At 51.0% G+C, this 17,723-nt stretch overlaps 1 protein-coding gene across 8 annotated transcripts in view; it reads right to left on the bottom strand.

Annotated features, from left to right (window-relative positions):
* The window catches only part of LOC139756091 (phosphatidylcholine:ceramide cholinephosphotransferase 2-like), a 396,755-nt gene that overhangs the window by 140,318 nt on the left and 238,714 nt on the right, over window positions 1-17,723 (bottom strand). The window contains exon 2 of one of the 8 annotated variants that reach the window (XM_071675126.1): window positions 8,092-8,440. The exons of the other annotated variants lie outside the window; for them this stretch is intronic. Within the exon in view, the coding sequence (XP_071531227.1) occupies window positions 8,092-8,198 (107 nt within the window). The 5' untranslated portion in view covers window positions 8,199-8,440. The remainder of the gene's footprint in view (window positions 1-8,091; window positions 8,441-17,723) is intronic. 8 annotated transcript variants of the gene reach the window in all.

Here is a 17,723-nt window from a genome sequence, read left to right on the forward strand (position 1 = left end):
CGACCACGTCATCATCGTCACCACCAGAAGACCGAGTCGTCGTCATCAGTCAACCACGCCACCGCCGTCAACGACTGTTTAAGATTCCTTCGTCATCAGCGAAGGGGGAGGGGGGGAGGAGGGAAGTCGTTAACGAGGGAGGGACGTCATCAACGAGGAGGAGGGGAGAACGTCATCAACGAAGGGGAGTGGAGGACGTCATCAACGAGGAGGAGGGGAGAACGTCATCAACGAAGGGGAGGGAGGACGTCATCAACGAAGGGGAGGGGAGGACGTCATCAACAAGGGAGGGACGTCATCAACGAGAAGGAGGAGAGAACGTCATCAACGAAGGGGAGGGGAGAACGTCATTAACGAGGGAGGGACGTCATCAACGAGAAGGAGGAGAGAACGTCATCAACGAGGAAGAGGAGGAGGGGGAAAACGTCATCAACAAGGAGGAGGAGAACGTCATCATCAAGGAGGAGGAGGGAGAGAACGTCATCATCAAGGAGGAGGAGGGGGAGAACGTCATCAACAAGGAGGAGGAGGGGGAGAACGTCATCAACAAGGAGGAGGAGGGGGAGAACGTCATCAACAAGGAGGAGGAGGGGGAGAACGTCATCAACAAGGAGGAGGAGGAGGAGAACGTCATCAACAAGGAGGAGGAGGGGGAGAACGTCATCAACAAGGAGGAGGAGGGGGAGAACGTCATCAACAAGGAGGAGGAGGGGGAGAACGTCATCAACAAGGAGGAGGAGGAGGAGAACGTCATCAACAAGGAGGAGGAGGGGGAGAACGTCATCAACAAGGAGGAGGAGGGGGAGAACGTCATCAACGGAACACATTGTTTCTCCTCCCTATACCCCCCCCCCCCCCACCCACCCACTCCCCACCCTTCAAGCACAGTTAGATCACTGCTGGCACGGCGCCAGTGTGCTCTACAAGGGGGGAGTCGAGAGAGAGAGAGAGAGTATATATATATATATATATATATATATATATATATATATATATATATATATATATATATATATATATATATATATATACACACACAAACACGACACCTTCCTCCACACTTGGCCATGGCCAGGGTTGACCAGCCAGCCATCCCGCCTTATTATTGAATGAGAAACAGGTTCACCCCGCGACCCCATGAGGCAAGGTCATGTGGATTGGGGGTGGGTGGGTGGGAGGAGCTGAGGAGGCCTTCCCCCCCATTGGTCTCTCTGCACGTACACCCACCTCGTGGGGGTGGATGGGTGGGGTGTTAGGGGCGTGGGGAGCTGTGTACCTCACCACCAACAGGATGTAAACCCTTGAGCACGACCGTGCACGACCCTTGACCACGACGGTACACGACCCTTGAGCACGACGGTACACGACCCTTGAGCACGACCGTGCACGACCCTTGACCACGACGGTACAATCTCTAGATGCGACGGCAAGGCCTTTGACCTGACTCCAAGGAAAGGTTGACTTCAAGGAAAGGTCGAAGACCATGGCTACCATACCCTAGGGTCGTACCGTCGAGCTCAAGGGTCGTACTACCGTTCTTGAGGGTCGTAACGTGGAGTTTAAGGGTCGTACCGTCGTGCTCAAGGGTCGTACCACCGTTCTTGAGGGTCGTACCGTCGAGCTTAATGGTCGTACCGTCGTGCTCAAAGGTCGTACCGTCGTGCTCAAGGGTCGTACCGTCGAGCTCAAGGTGTCGTACCGTCGTGCTCAAAGGTAGTACAGTCGTGATCAGAGGTCGTACCGTCGTGCTCAAGGGTCGTACCGTCGTGTTCAAGGTGTCGTACCGTCGTGTTCAAGGTGTCGTACCGTCGTGCTCAAGGGTCGTACCGTCGTACAAAGGGGCGGAGGTGAGGTTTTAAGTCCCTGGCAACAACGAAGACATTTTAAGTTCAGGGCGTGTTAGCAGCCGCTGTGTGTGTGTGTGTGTGTGTGTGTGTGTGTGTGTGTGTGTGTGTGTGTGGGTCGTCTATTAATACAGCTTCAGGTGTGGAGCGTTTATTGTTGAGGAGGTGAGTGAGTTCAGACGGGCCCCAGACAACTACGCTACACCCCAACCACGGCCACACCCAGGGAAGACTTGGCTCACACCCACTTAGTACACCCCCCCAACACCACTCAAGGCTCGTACCGCTGCCGTACTCAAGGGCGGCACCGTCGTGCTCAAGGGTCGTACCTCCGTACACAAGGGCGGTACTGTCGTACTCAAGGGCGTTACCGTCGTGCTTAAGGGCGGTACCGTCGTGCTTAAGGGCGGTACCGTCGTGCTTAAGGGCGGTACCGTCGTGCTCAAGGGTCGTACCTCCGTACTCAAGGGCGGTACCGTCGTACTCAAGGGCGGTACCGTCGTACTCAAGGGCGGTACCGTCGTACTCAAGGGCGGTACCGTCGTACTCAAGGGCGGTACCGTTGTGCTCAAGGGTCGTACCTCCGTACACAAGAGTCTTCCTGTCGTACTCAAGGGCGGTACCGACGTGCTCAAGGGTCGTACCTCCGTACACAAGGGTCTTCCCGTCGTACTCATGGGCGGCAACTTCGTACTCAAGGGTCGTACCTCCGTACACAAGGGCAAACCCACCAACAGATCACCACGACACCAAACCAAGCTCATCTGCCACGGCCCCTCCTCCTCCTCCTCTTGAAAGTACAAATCTTTGAAAGTGAAGAACGGGACTGCGCGGCGCGGCGCTGCGCTGCCAGTGCGCTGGAAGTGGATGGATACGAGACGTTGAGTCTGGCGCCAACACACAGCGAGTGTGTGTGTGTGTGTGTGTGCGTGTGGGACATTACGTCATCATCCCCTGCGTCCGTCCGTCCGCCTGTCTGTAGAGACAATGTTGTCGGCACAATAACTCACGAACAACCCAAGACAAGGCTCTCACATTAACACCCTGAGGTACCCCACTGAGTAGGTGACCAAGTGATTACATCTGGAAGCAAGTAACTGTATGAAGGTCGCTTATTGATTAGGAAAAACTATATTTCTCTTCTCTTTACAAGTGTGGTAATTCATGAGCTGTGAATGACAAGGAAGGTCCAATTCACGGGCGTATATGCGTCACGTAAAAGACGAATACGCTGTGTACATCACACCCGAAGGAATGGGCATGCGAGATGGTCACCCACCCATCACCTCGTAGCGAAGAGATCGGACGACTCATGCGTCTAATTTCATCTAACGTAACACTAATCCGATGTCATTAGACGACTCATGCGTCTAATTTCATCTAACGTAACGCTAATCCGATGTCAATCTAACACCAACACACGATTCCATCGTATATACACACAGGTTCGTTCGTGGCCACCAGCAGAAAGCCACCTTCCACACCTTCCGTGTGTACGCACGTTCACAATTTCTGGGCCGCTCCTGATCCAGCCACAGACACAGGTGTCTGGGACAGATGATCAAGCCAACGTGAGAGAGAGAGAGAGAGAGAGAGAGAGAGAGAGAGAGAGAGAGAGAGAGAGAGAGAGAGAGAGAGAGAGAACAAATGATCATTCACTTATCGAAGTCATTTACGGCGCCCATAAGCTCACAGGCATATATCACCGATAACAGATAATTACAGTTTTGTCTACATATCCTCATACACACACACACACACACACACACACACACACACACACACGAAGGGCCAGGCGCTGAGCACTCTGGCCCTCACCTCACTTCCGATGGGGCACTACAGAAGAGAAGGACCGAATCCCAACCCATTATAATAATCATGATCAAAGAAAAACGAATCAGTGGGAGATCCTAAAAACCGCCAGGCAGCGTTATGGTGGCAACAAGCACATCCCTCAAAACCCTTAAAAATAAAAGAACTTAAAAAACCGGTTGGTGGTATGGACCAGCAGCAGCAGCGACATTGGGGAAATCTTCAGTAACGTAACGTAACGTAACGTCATCTTTACGTATGGAGTTCCCGACGGGGCTTTACGAAGCACTAACAACTTCTTTTTTATTTTCTTTGTTAACTGAACGACAAAATCTGTCGTCACACAGCTGGTCCGTATGGCACTACTTCTGACACGGCGAGCTGTCATGTGACGAGATACGAACAGTGGATACGACACTGTCATACAGCACTGTCATACGACACTGTCATACAACACTCATTCGGCACTGTCATACGACACTGTCATACGACACTGTTATACAGCACTGTCATACGACACTGTTATACGTCACTCTTACGGCACTGTCATAGCACACTCATATGACACTGTCATACGGCACTGTTATACGACACTGTCATACGTTCGTCATACAATACCGTCATACGGCACTGTCATACAACACTGTCATAGGACACTGTCATACAGCACAGTCACACGGCGCTGTCATACGACACCGTCATACGGCACGGTCATAAGGACACTTACATGACACTGTCATACGGCACTAAGACACTGTCGCAGCCCTGACCGAGACACGGAGGGAGCGCAAGATGGCCGAGGCGACGACCAAATACATCTTCTCGAAAAACTTTTTTCGAGAAAGATTCTCAACAGCAGAGGAGGAGAAGGAGGAGGAGGAGGAGGAGGAGGCGGAGGAGGAGGAGGAGGAGGAGGCGGAGGAGGAGGAGGAGGAGGCGGAGGCGGAGGAGAGGAGGTGTTTTTTTTTTTGCGACCTTCCTGAATCGGTTGGGTATAAGTGGTCATCACGCTGCTTCCTGCCCCACTGTAGGGGAAATACATCATGCAGTATACTGTATCGTCTGATCAGAGCCCGAACTGAAATGATGGACGAGTTCGTTTGTAAAAATGATTATACAATTGTAACGTTCGGAGGTCCTCATACTTCTTGAGCATGACGGTACGACCTTTGAGCATGACGGTGCGACCCCTGGGTACGATGGCCTTGACCTCTTGGCCTGACCCATGCCATCGCACATACCCAAGGATCGCCCCGTCGCGCTCAAGGCTCGTGCCACAGTTGGTTGGTACAGAGAGGAGGGTCGTAGTACCGTCCGCGCGGACGGGTCGTGCCCTATACAGAGCTGGTCGAGGGGTCGTGGCGTCACTGCTCTGGGGCTTCACGTGAAATGTCATCGTACACACCACCCGTCCGTCGCCACAACAGGAAACCCGAGCGGAAGTCCATCCACCCTCGGGCGTGACTCAGGCTTGAGTAAGGCCGACGTAAAAATGTCACGTCCAACGAACGACACATCTGTACAGCCGCCTTGGGGGGACACATATATAAGCCCACGAGCTCTTTTCGCTGTGTTCTACCCACAGCAGACGACTACAAACACTCCTCATCTGTCTATCTACCTATCGATCAGTAACTCCTCCTCCTCGCCCCCTTACGAAACCACCCCAGCTCGCGAAAAGGACATGGGAGCGACCCACTCGGTACCACTCAAAAGAAATCGGCGGGATGATCCCGTCCCGGGACCATCACAATACGCCCCGACCCCGCGGGACGATCCCGTCCCGGGACCATCACAATACGCCCCGACCCTCCACCAGGGGATGACACGCCTGCCGTCTGCCAGGGTACGGTTACTTCGTCCATATCGGCGTCGGTCGGGCAAGCCCTGCTTCAGGCTGCGGGTCCGACACAGGGTCGGGACACCGACGACCGACCTTTCTATACCTTAAGTGCACACACGGAGCGTCACCTGACATCCGGTCGGGTCAGGCCTCTCTATACACCCGTGCCTTGTGCGAGCGTGTCACCTTTACCCCCAACGGGGATGTGTCGCGATTATATCACAGAGACGACACTGTCTCCCCCCCCCCCTCTCTCTCTCTCTCTCTCTCTCTCTAACACGACGAACAGCCTGTCACACACACACACACACACACACACACACACACACACACACGACGTGGCGGGATCCGCATCCGAATCCAGCCAGCGTCGGCGTGGGGCGTTCATGAACGTGGGTGTACTTCCACCACAGCCACAGCGCCTGCTCATGCTTCCTCGTCATCTGCACCGTCGAGCGGGTACGACCCCCTCCACCGCTCAGCACTGGATACCATGTAGGAGCCTCTCGTGCGCCACTAATTTAGTGGGGCGCTCACGCCCAACGGCGAGCCACATGACCTACCAACACCCCCCTTCAGGACAAGACGAGTACCAGGACCTTACATCATCAGAAGGACCTGACCATCACCTTCAGGTCTTGACGACCTCCTCCTCCTCCTCCTCTTCCTCCTCCACTTCTCCCGCCTTGACACCGAGGGAATCTGCTCGTCTCGTCCCGTCCTTCAAGATATGGGTCATCAGGGGAACAGCCCGAGGCTCACACGTCGCCCACCTGACGATGAATAACTGAGGGCACATCTCTCTCACCATCATTAACCTCCTCAGCATGATCGTCCCTCCCTTGAGCACGACCGTGCATTCCTAGGGCACGACCGTGCGTTCCTTGGGCACGACCGTGCGTTCCTTGAGCACGATCGTGCGTTCCTTGGGCACGACCGTGCGTTCATAGGGCACGACCGTGCGTTTCTTGGGCACGACCGTGCGTTCCTTGATCACGACCGTGCGTTCCTTGGGCACGACCGTGCGTTCCTTGGGCACGCTCGTGCGTTCCTTGAGCACGACCGTGCGTTCCTTGGGCACGACCGTGCGTTTCTTGAGCACGACCGTGCGTTCCTTGATCACGAGCGTACGTTCCTTGGGCACGAGCGTGCGTTCCTTGAGCACGACTGTGCGTTCATTGGGCACGACCTTGCGTCCCTTGAGCACGACCGTGCGACCTGTGAGCACGACCGTGCGACCTTTGGACACCATGGGCTGTGAGGTGCATGGGCCAGGCCCTCTGGTGGCCATGGGTGGCACTGTGGAGGTCAAGCGGGTCAGTGCGCGGAGGGACCTGACCTCACACAGCTCACAATGTCCAGGTTCGGCGGCCACACGTGACCAGGTCCTCACCAGCCACGCGTGAACACTTCCGTCATGACGTAATGCTCTCCATCTTGAGCGGTGGTGGTTGGTGGTGATGACGGAGCTGGAAGGAGTCAGTGGTGGTGGTGGTGATGATGGAGATGGGTGGAGTCAGTGGTGGTGGAACTGGGAGGAGTCAGTGGTGGTGGTGGTGATGATGGAGATGGGTGGAGTCAACAGTGGTGGTGGTGATGATGGAGATGGGTGGAGTCAACAGTGGTGGTGGTGGTGATGGGTGGAGTCAACAGTGGTGGTGACGATGGTGGAACTGGGAGGAGTCAGTGGTGGTGGTGGTGGTGGTGATGGGTGGAGTCAACAGTGGTGGTGGTGGTGGTGGTGATGGGTGGAGTCAAAAGTGGTGGTGGTGGTGATGGAGCTGGGAGGAGTCAGTGGTGGTGATGGGTGGAATCAACAGTGGTGGTAGTGGGGGAGGTAAGAACACATGCGTAGATCGGGTGGGTCGTGGTGTGTGGGTGTGTGTGTGTGGTAGTGGGGAAGGAGGAGGGAGGGAGGCTACCTACACTGGCTGACCTCGTGTGGGTGGTTGTGTGTGTGGTGTGGGGGGGAGGAGGTGGGTGGCCCCGACACACCCACACCGACCACTTCCCAGCCAGGGCCCCACACTATCCTCCCTCCCACACCACCAGGGTCACGGCCCTCGCGCCTATTTCCAAAACCCATCCATCTACGTAAACAACCATCTAGTCTCCATCCCTACCACACACTGTGTGTGTGTGTGTGTGTTGTGTGTGTGTGTGTGTGTGTGTGTGTGGATCTTATTTCTACCATGCACAACGTTCTTTTTTTCAGTCTGGAAGAGGAGACACAAAAACACAACACATATTCTTCCTCGCCTTAACATTATAACCAAAACCTGAATGTGAGAGGACATATCGCAACAATCATGCACAAATCACAAGACTTACCACATTAACAGTGAATAAAAGCAGAGTATATATATATATATATATATATATATATATATATATATATATATATATATATATATATATATATATATATATATATATAATATAAAGAATGAATCAAATGAGTTAGAAAACGAGGACCAGTGGGGGAGAGGGGAAGGAGAGCGAGTCCCTGGAGGGGAGGGTAACTGGTGCATTTCTCCCCCACTGGGCCAGGCAGCCAAACAGCGACGTGCGTGTGTGTAGTTCAGAGCTTACTTGTAGTAGAGCCATAGGGGCGTGTGTGGCGCTGGCTCCACCCGCACTGTCTGGTCCTCCCCGGGTAAGATGGACACATACCGCGGACGGCTGGTGCCTTCTCGCATCTCTCTCTTTTCCTCTTTATCTCTCCCTCTCTCTCTATCTCTCTTTCACTGTTTACTTAATATCACCACAGGAGTCGGTATGAGGCACGTACTATGTGTCTTTCTCTCTCTTTCTCTCCCTCTCCTCACTGGAGCAGTTTCATCCACTTGTCACCAACACAGAGGTAATGTCACCACCACGATATATATGTATATTACGATGATGAGGTCCTTTAGCTCCCTAATGCTTTGGTCGTAATATGCTGTGGAAATGATCAACATTATTATTTTTCATTCAAACATCATGAGCACTCGATTCTCATTATGTATTTCAATATATATATATATATATATATATATATATATATATATATATATATATATATATATATATATATATATATATAAACACTAGGCATGTATATAGTTACACCACGAGTAGAAAGCCACAAAGGTTTTATCATAGGAGTATACTCCAGTTGAGGTCCTTCTCAGTACAAAAGATTCCTTCACTACCCTGCTACTGAATGTAGAGCAGTCTTAGGGTTGCAAGGGCCCCATAAAGAGGTTCCTGAGGTGGAATAATCGTATATATATATATTTGTTCGCAGTTTCCCCGCGTCAGCGAAGTAGCGCCAGGACAAGACGAAGAAATGGTCTCACTTGCTCACATCCACACACGAGCTGTCATGTGCAATGCACCGAAACCACGGCTCCCTATCCATATCCAAGCCCCATAGACCTTTCTATGGTTTGCCCCGGACGCTTCACATGCCCTAGTTCAGTCCATTGACAGCACGTCGACCCTGCGTATCACAACGCTCCAATTCACACTGCTCCGTACACGCTCCGAGCACTCAAACACTTACTCACTCCATCCTTTCATTTCCAATTGAGTTTCCTTCTCCCTTCCACTTCTGACACCTACATCATCTCAACCTCTCCTCACTCATCCTCCCCATATGTCTAAACCATTTCAGCACACCCTCTTCAGCTCTCAATCATGTTCTTACTACCACACATCTCTTTTGCCCCGTAATTACAAACTCGATCGGCCCACCTCAAACCACATATTGTCCTCAAACATTTCATTCCAACCTATTTACGATCTTCCCACGTCTGGCACCCACGGAGCAATGTGGGGACTACAGTTTTATCTTCAAAGAAACCCATTTCTGCCTTCGTAAATTGTGACTTTTCTTTCCACACATTCCTCGACGCCCCCTCACCCACCCTATGACTCATTTGAGCTCCCATAGTTCTGTTCGCTGCGCATTCCACTTCCACCATGTTTTCTCGATATAAACTTCACACCTACTAACCTGCCTCTATCCATTTTTAAAACTAATAACCTTGCTTTTACTCACATTTACTCTCAACTTCCTCCCTTTCACACACACTCCCAAGTTCAGACGCCAACTTCAGCAATTTCTCACTGGACTCTTTCACCACCGCCGTGTCGACAGCAAACAGCAACTGACTCATCTCTCAGCTGCTCCTCCTCCCCCCTAAACCCAACAGACTGCATGCCAACCCCTCTTTCCAAGATCCATGAGTCCACTTTCCTCACCGACCCATCCATTAACAGATTAAACAGCCATGGTGACATCACACACCTGTACAGCAGACCCTCCTTCACCTGGAACCACTCACCCTCCTCTCTACCTGCTCGTAGACCTTTATCTGTTGCACGCAGATGGTGCTCATGATGCCTGGTCATCACCACAACCACCTGTTGTAAGCAGATGGTGTCCATGATGCCTGGTCATCACCACAACCACCTGTTGCACGCAGATGGTGTCCATGATGCCCGGTCATCACCACCACCTGTTGCACGCAGATGGTGTCCATGATGCCTGGTCATCACCACAACCACCTGGTGCACGCAGATGGTGTTCATGATGCCTGGTCATCACCACAACCACCTGTTGCACGCAGATGGTGTCCATGATGCCTGGTAACCACCACCACCTGTTGCACGCAGATGGTGTCCATGATGCCTGGTCATCATCACCACCTGTTGCACATACAAATGCACACTACAAACACCTAACTTGGACGAGGAATGTACCAGGTATGCACAAGCTCCTCCTGTACCAGGTATGCACAAGCTCCTCCTGTACCAGGTATGCACAAGCTCCTCCCGTGCCAGGTATGCACACGCTCCTCCCGTGCCAGGTATGCACAAGCTCCTCCCGTACCAGGTATGCGCAAACGCCTACTATTCGTCCCTGAGGTCAGAACGCTGTCATGATTGTAAACATTAAACACACACGACTTTTCCCTTTTTTTTTTGTGGTGACCCAACACGACACGGACAAAAACACGCCCCGAACGAGGCCACCATGAGTGAAGGAAAAGAAAAACGAAATAACAAGAAAAAAGAAGGGGAAATTCCACAGCTTAAACTGATCGAGGGGAGACTCAGCAGGTGCTTTGTATGACTCTTGAAGGCAGAATGATTATAGGGGAGAGGGAAAGACAGAAGAAGTAAGGGGAAATTCCACAGCTTAAGCTTAAGCTGTTCGAGGGGAGACTCAGCAGGTGTTTGTAAGCTTGACTCTTGAAGGAGGAATGGTTATAGGGGAGAGGGAAAGACAGAAGAAGGAAGGGGAACTCCACAGCTGAAGCTGTTCGAGGGTAGGAGGAGGCAATCATAACAAGCCAATCCTCGTGTGCCTCGTCTCGCCACGCAAACGGTGGGAAGCAGCGGCCGGACGCGTGCCACGGGGCCAAACCTTGAGGGTGTGGCGGCACGTGCAGGGAGACACGACACACACCTCACGAAGAAAAGTGGCCAAAGCGGATGCAGCAACATCACAGCGGCGCGCGGGGAGAAGGTGGAGTGGAGGAGAGACGGGGCGCGCGGGGAGAAGGTGGAGTGGAGGAGAGACGGGGCGCGCGGGGAGAAGGTGGAGTGGAGGAGAGACGGGGCGCGAAGGGGAGAAGGTGGAGTGGAGGAGAGACGGGGCGCGCGCGCCGTCAGGAGAATTAATGGGGGTGTTGCTGTCTCCTGCTTCCACTCCAAGTTACGAGAGAGGTGGAGGATGACTCCATCCACCCACCCCATCCACTCCATCCCTGGAAGACGTAAGCAGCGATAACATACCTGGCAGAACACAACCCCTGGGAGACATGAGCCGGGTCACTCACTACGGAGAAACATGATTACGGCGCCTGAGTACAACACTCCCCAGCTGTTGTGAACCACAAAAAAAAAGAAATCATCATGGCGCCTGAGTACAACACTTCCCAGCTGTACAACACTCCCCAGCTGTTGTGAACCACAGTTTGTGATCGACGTGGTTACCTCACAATCATTACGGCGCCTGAGTACAACACTTCCCAGCTGTTGTGAACCAGAGTTTATGATCGACCTGGTTACGTTGGAGAGAGAGAGAGAGAGAGAGAGAGAGAGAGAGAGAGAGAGAGAGAGAGAGAGAGAGAGAGAGAGAGAGATGAGCAGGACAGAGGTGAGCATATGTTTGCGTCCAAGATGTGTATGATCATTCCTGTGGCTGATCTGTGGCACTCGGAGACGGATCAAAGTGGAAGACGAATGATTCCTAGAATGAAATCTAGCAGACTGTGCGTGTTTCATGCACGTAAATCGACGTGGGCGACGGGCCTCGCCACTCCGAGATGGCGCACACGTATGAAGCGCATGAGAAGGAATATATTCCAGCTTTCGGGACGTTTCATCTCTGAATTCGTTTTATATATATATATATATATATATATATATATATATATATATATATATATATATATATGTGTGTGTATATATATATATATATATATATATATATATATATATATATATATATATATATATATATATATATATATATATTATCCCTGGGGATAGGGGATTAAGAATACTTCCCACGTATTCCCTGCGTGTCGTAGAAGGCGACTAAAAGGGGAGGGAGCGGGGGGCTGGAAATCCTCCCCTCTCTATTTTTTTTTAATTTTTCAAAAGAAGGAACAGAGAATTGGGCCAGGTGAGGGTATTCCCTCAAAGGCCCAGTCCTCTGTTCTTAACGCTACCTCGCTAATGCGGGAAATGGCGAATAGTTTGAAAGAAAAAAGAAAAAGATATATATATATATATATATATATATATAAAGGCTGCATCTTCAGGTACGAATAAAAGGGTCAGGACTCAGATGTATAGAAAGCTATCTAGGTGGAAGGGGAACAGAGGAGCCTCGTCAGGGTGTGTGTGTGTGTGTGTGTGTGTGTGTGTGTGTGTGTGTGTTCGTACGTAGCGTCGTGCTGGAGAGCGTGGATTCGCGCCTCAATATGTCAGCAGGTGATGCTCCTGCAATGGGCCATGAGAGGGAGTCATGGGACGGACGTGGGAGGTGTCCAGCTCCCACACACACCCACACACCGACCCACAACGAGTGGCTTAACTGACAGAGCCGAGTTACAGCGGGAGGTTAAAGGCCATCCATACATTAAGCCGACCATGAGTGACGGCAGACGGGACCACCAACTCCCAGGCAACCTTAACCAGGTCGAGGGAGCTGAGGGACTAACAGGCGTTTCCTAGGAAGAGGGGGCCAGACAGAGAGCAATGAGAGGACATTAAGGAGGTACTCAAGGAAGAAACCTCGTTCGATACGACGTCAAAGAAGGCCTCCCTCAGCATTAGAGCAGCGGACGAGTGGCATACTCTCACTCATGAGACTAGAAGAATGAATTTCTAAAACACTGGTGAGAATGTGAGTATAATATTAGTTCCTGAATGGCTGCTGCAGGAGTGAACTTGTGCAACCTGGTATGACTCTGGTGTACAAGCAGATCACCCTATTGTGTGCAGCGTCGCTTTTAACACAAGGATTTTCTTTTTCCTTTTTTTCATTGTCAAATCTATTAATTTCCAGAGATGGACGGCGGCCCAACTGGAAATAGGTAATGATAAACACACACGCACACACACACACACACACACACACATAAACATATATATATATATATATATATATATATATATATATATATACACACACACACAGATTTTTTATACACATTTGCCATTTCCCGCGTTAGCGAGGTAGCGTAAAGAACATAAGATTGAGCTTAAGAGGGAAAATCCTCACTTTGGCCCCCTTCTCTGTTATTCCTTCTTTTGGAAAAGTAAAACTAGGGGAGGATTTCCAGCCCCCCGCTCCCTCCCCTTTTAGTCGGCTTCTACGACACGCAGGGAATACGTGGGAAATATTTTCTCTGCCGTTAGCAAGATTGCACCAGGAACAGACGAAAGAAGGCCACAATCGCTGACAGCCATTCTCCAGCTGTCGTGTGCAATGCACCGAAACCACAGCTCCCTATCCACATCCAGGCCCCACAGACCTTTCCATGGTTTACCCCGGACGTTTCACATGCCCTGGTTCAGTCCATTAATAGCTCGTCGACTCCACACCCCCCCTTCCCCCTCCCCCTGTACAAATCTAATTCACTCTAATCCTTGCACGCCTCTCACCCTCCTGCATGCTCAGGCCCCGATCACTCAAAATCTTTTTCACTCCATCCTTCCACCTCCAATTTGGTCTCCCGCTTCTCCTCCTCCTTCCCTCCACCTCTGACACATATATCCTCTTTGTCAACCTCTCCTCACTTATTCTCTCCGTGTGTCCAAACCATTTCAACACATCTTCTGTTCTCTCGACCACACACTTTTTATTACCACACATCTCTCTTACCCTTTCATTACTTACTCGATAAAACCACCTTACACCACATATTGTCCTTAAACATATCATTTCCAACACATCCACCTTCCTCCGCACATCCTTATCCACAGCCCATAAATCGCATCCATACAAAATTCTTGGGACTAGTACTATACCTTCAAATATACCCATATTCGCCCTCCCAGATAACGATCTCTATTTCCACACATTCTTGAATGCTCCCACAACCTTCTCCCCCTCACCCACCCTATGAATCACTTCCGCTTCCATGATTCCATTCGCTGCTAAGTCCACTCCCAGATATCTAAAACGCTTCACTTTCTCCAGATTATTTCCATTCCAATTCACACCCCAGCTAACCTGTCCCTCTACCCTGCTGAACCAGTTAAACAACCTTGCTTTTACTCACATTTACTCCCAACTTCCTCATGTCACCTCTACAAAACCCAGTGTCCAACTTCTGCAATTTTTCACTCGAACTTGACACCAGTGCTGTAACATCATCAAACAACAATTGACCTATTTCCCAGGCCCCCCTCACATCCTCATCATGTGACATCACAAACCCCTGCCTAGACCGACCTTCACTGGGAACCAATCACTCTCTTCTCTTCCTACACGCACACATACCATACACCCTCGATAAAAACTCACCACTTCCAGCTGCTTTCCTCCCGCGCCGCTTATTCTTAAGTTCTTCCACAAGGCATCTCTATCAACCCTATTATATGCTATTTCCAGATCCATAAATGTCACATACAAATCCTTCAGTTTCTAAAAACATTTGTCACGCAGACATTCTTTAAAGCAAACACCCGATCCACACTACCCATTTTCGCCAGCAGGAGGCTACACTGCGAATGGAAATACAGCTTTGGCGAGGCCATATCACTATCTCGTCAAAGAACTACTCATTCCAAAGGAGTCTATATTTCCCCGCAACTGGAAGTAGCACAGACTTGGGTTACAGGAGCCTATGAGACTGAGGTCCTGTGAAACACCAGGCTTCTTTCACAGAGACGCGTTCTGGGGTAATCATATATATATATATATATATATATATATATATATATATATATATATATATATATATATATATATATATATACATATATATATTCCTATGAGTCCACGGGGAAAATGAAACACGATAAGTTCCCAAGTGCACTTTCGTGTAATAATCACATCATCAGGGGAGACACAAGAGAGAAATATAACAGTCAGTTGATATACATCGAAGAGACGAAGCTAGGACGCCATTTGGTACACATGTGATTGTCCAAGACATACAACGAATATCTTGATCACGCGCAAAATTGTGATCCTTTCCAATGTGTGAGTGTGTGTGTGTCCACCACCATTCACTCTTACCTCACATTCCACCACTCTTACATCACTCGCTGCCAATCCCTCACTCACTTTCCCTCTCACCTACCCCCCCCCCCCCCCCACACACCACTCCCACAGCAGCAGCAGCAGCGTCGTCACCCGATCCGCCCGGCACCAACACCGACACCGGAGAGAGAGAGAGAGAGAGAGAGAGAGAGAGAGAGAGAGAGAGAGAGAGAGAGAGAGAGAGAGAGAGAGAAGAGGACCAACGAACCAGTCGCCGCGGCCCCTAACCCCACCACACACACACACACACACACACGAGCAACGCGTCTTATTCTCACGTTACCCAGACAATAGCCAAGGAGCTGTGCCATCACCTGAGGCCAGGCACGTAAGCGCTCTCTCTCTCTCTCTCTCTCTCTCTCTCTCTCTCTCTCTCTCTCTCTCTCTCTCTCTCTCTCTCTCAGAATTACTGGGCTCGAGACAATAATAAAGAGGGTAAAGGTATAGTGGTCACGGATGACGCAGTCAGGAGCCTGCATTGGTAAAATGACATGTGCCAACACTGCGATAATATACACACATGTATGACCTGTCGAGTACGACGGTGCACGACCCTTGAGCACGACGGTGGACGACCCTTGAGCACGACGGTGGACGACCCTTGAGCACGACGGTGGGCGACCCTTGAGCACGACGGTACACGACCCTTGAGCACGACGGTGGACGACCCTTGAGCACGACGGTGGACGACCCTTGAGCACGACGGTACACGACCCTTGAGCACGACCGTTGACCACAGCGGTACGACCCCGCTGTGGGGCAGTGTGATCTCTCCAGTAACCTGGAGCTTGAGGGGTCGGGTGAAAGATCAACATAACAAACAGATGAAAAGACTTCGCAACGCATTCAAGTGCCAGGAGGTGTGGAGGAAATGCTCATAACTGAGACACCTCTCTCTCTCTCTCTCTCTCTCTCTCTCTCTCTCTCTCTCTCTCTCTCTCTATTCCGCAGGTATTACTTCGGCCGGTGTGCGCGCGAGAGGACTGGCGGGCGTCCCATCCATCCCCCTACGACCTGCGCCCGTGAGTGTCCGTCCGCCGCTTCCTATGATCCCTCTGTGGACCTCTTCCTCCCACCTTCCCTCCCTCCTCTTGCACGCAGGGGGCTCCTCCCTGTGTGGAACTCTCCCGCCCGTGTTCTGGCTTTCCCCTCCTCCTACAACCTGTCTCACCTCCAACGCTCGGGTCTACCACACACACACATCTGGGGATGCTAATGATAAACCATGCATATATCACCTCAACAGCTTCTACTTCACTCTGCATCCCAGGTGGCCATAAGACTGAGGCGCGCGCGCCTGCCTCTTGCCCCGCGCCGTGTCGACTATCAAGTAACGCGTTACTCCACTGGTAAAGCAAAAGGGCGTCAGTGAGTTCTCCATGTACTAACCTTACCCCCTTTCTGGACTTCCTCGTTACACCAGAGCGGCGCATCATCCACGACGCTACCGCATCGACATCAGAGCACAAACAGATAGACGGGACAATGTCAGACAGGACCAAGTATAAGGTATTGGTAACAAGTACCCAGGTACGAGCAACGGTAATGGCGTCACACACGTCCAGAACAGACCAGCATATTGGAAAGATTTCGCTCGAGAGGGGATTTCCAGAACGTGTGTGTGTGTGTGTGTGTGTGTGTGTGTGTGTGTGTGTGTGTGTGTGTGTGTGTGTGTGTGTCAAACAAAGAAGAGGGATCAGTGACAGAAGTTATCAGATAAGGAGTAAAGTGCAGATCATCAGAGATAAACGGTATCAGGCGGGCAGTCAATTGAAACACAACACCCATGAACGATTGTGATTTTGCACGGCGAGAGAGAGGCGACCCTGGCGTGTGGTGTACACTGGTGTGTGGCGACCCTGGCGTGTGGTGTACACTGGTGTGTGGCGACCCTGGCGTGTGGTGTAGTACACTGGTGTGTGGCGACCCTGGCGTGTGGTGTACACTGGTGTGTGGCGACCCTGGCGTGTGGTGTACACTGGTGAGTGGCGACCCTGGCGTGTGGTGTACACTGGTGTGTGGCGACCCTGGCGTGTGGTGTAGTACACTGGTGTATGGCGACCCTGGCGTGTGGTGTACATACCCCCCCACTGCTGCTCCTGCTGCTGGTGTGGGGCGGTGGTGTGGCGTTCCACGGGCCACAGGAGTTCAGGAGAGGTCCAGGGAACGAACCACAATGATGGGAGTTCACAAGAGGTCCAGGGAATGGACCACATTGATGCAGTTACGTGGTCCTGTCACAGGATACACACACACACACACACACACACACACACACACACACACACATATATATATATATATATATATATATATATATATATATATATATATATATATATATATATATATATATATATATTAAAAACCTCAACGTACATGTAAGTATGTAAAGATGGACAGAAGACAAGAGGAACTTGTTCTTCAAATGCAACATGTTTTTCGTGGA

Source organism: Panulirus ornatus, chromosome 20 (assembly GCF_036320965.1).
Source record: "Panulirus ornatus isolate Po-2019 chromosome 20, ASM3632096v1, whole genome shotgun sequence".
In the NCBI taxonomy this organism is placed as follows: domain Eukaryota; kingdom Metazoa; phylum Arthropoda; class Malacostraca; order Decapoda; family Palinuridae; genus Panulirus; species Panulirus ornatus.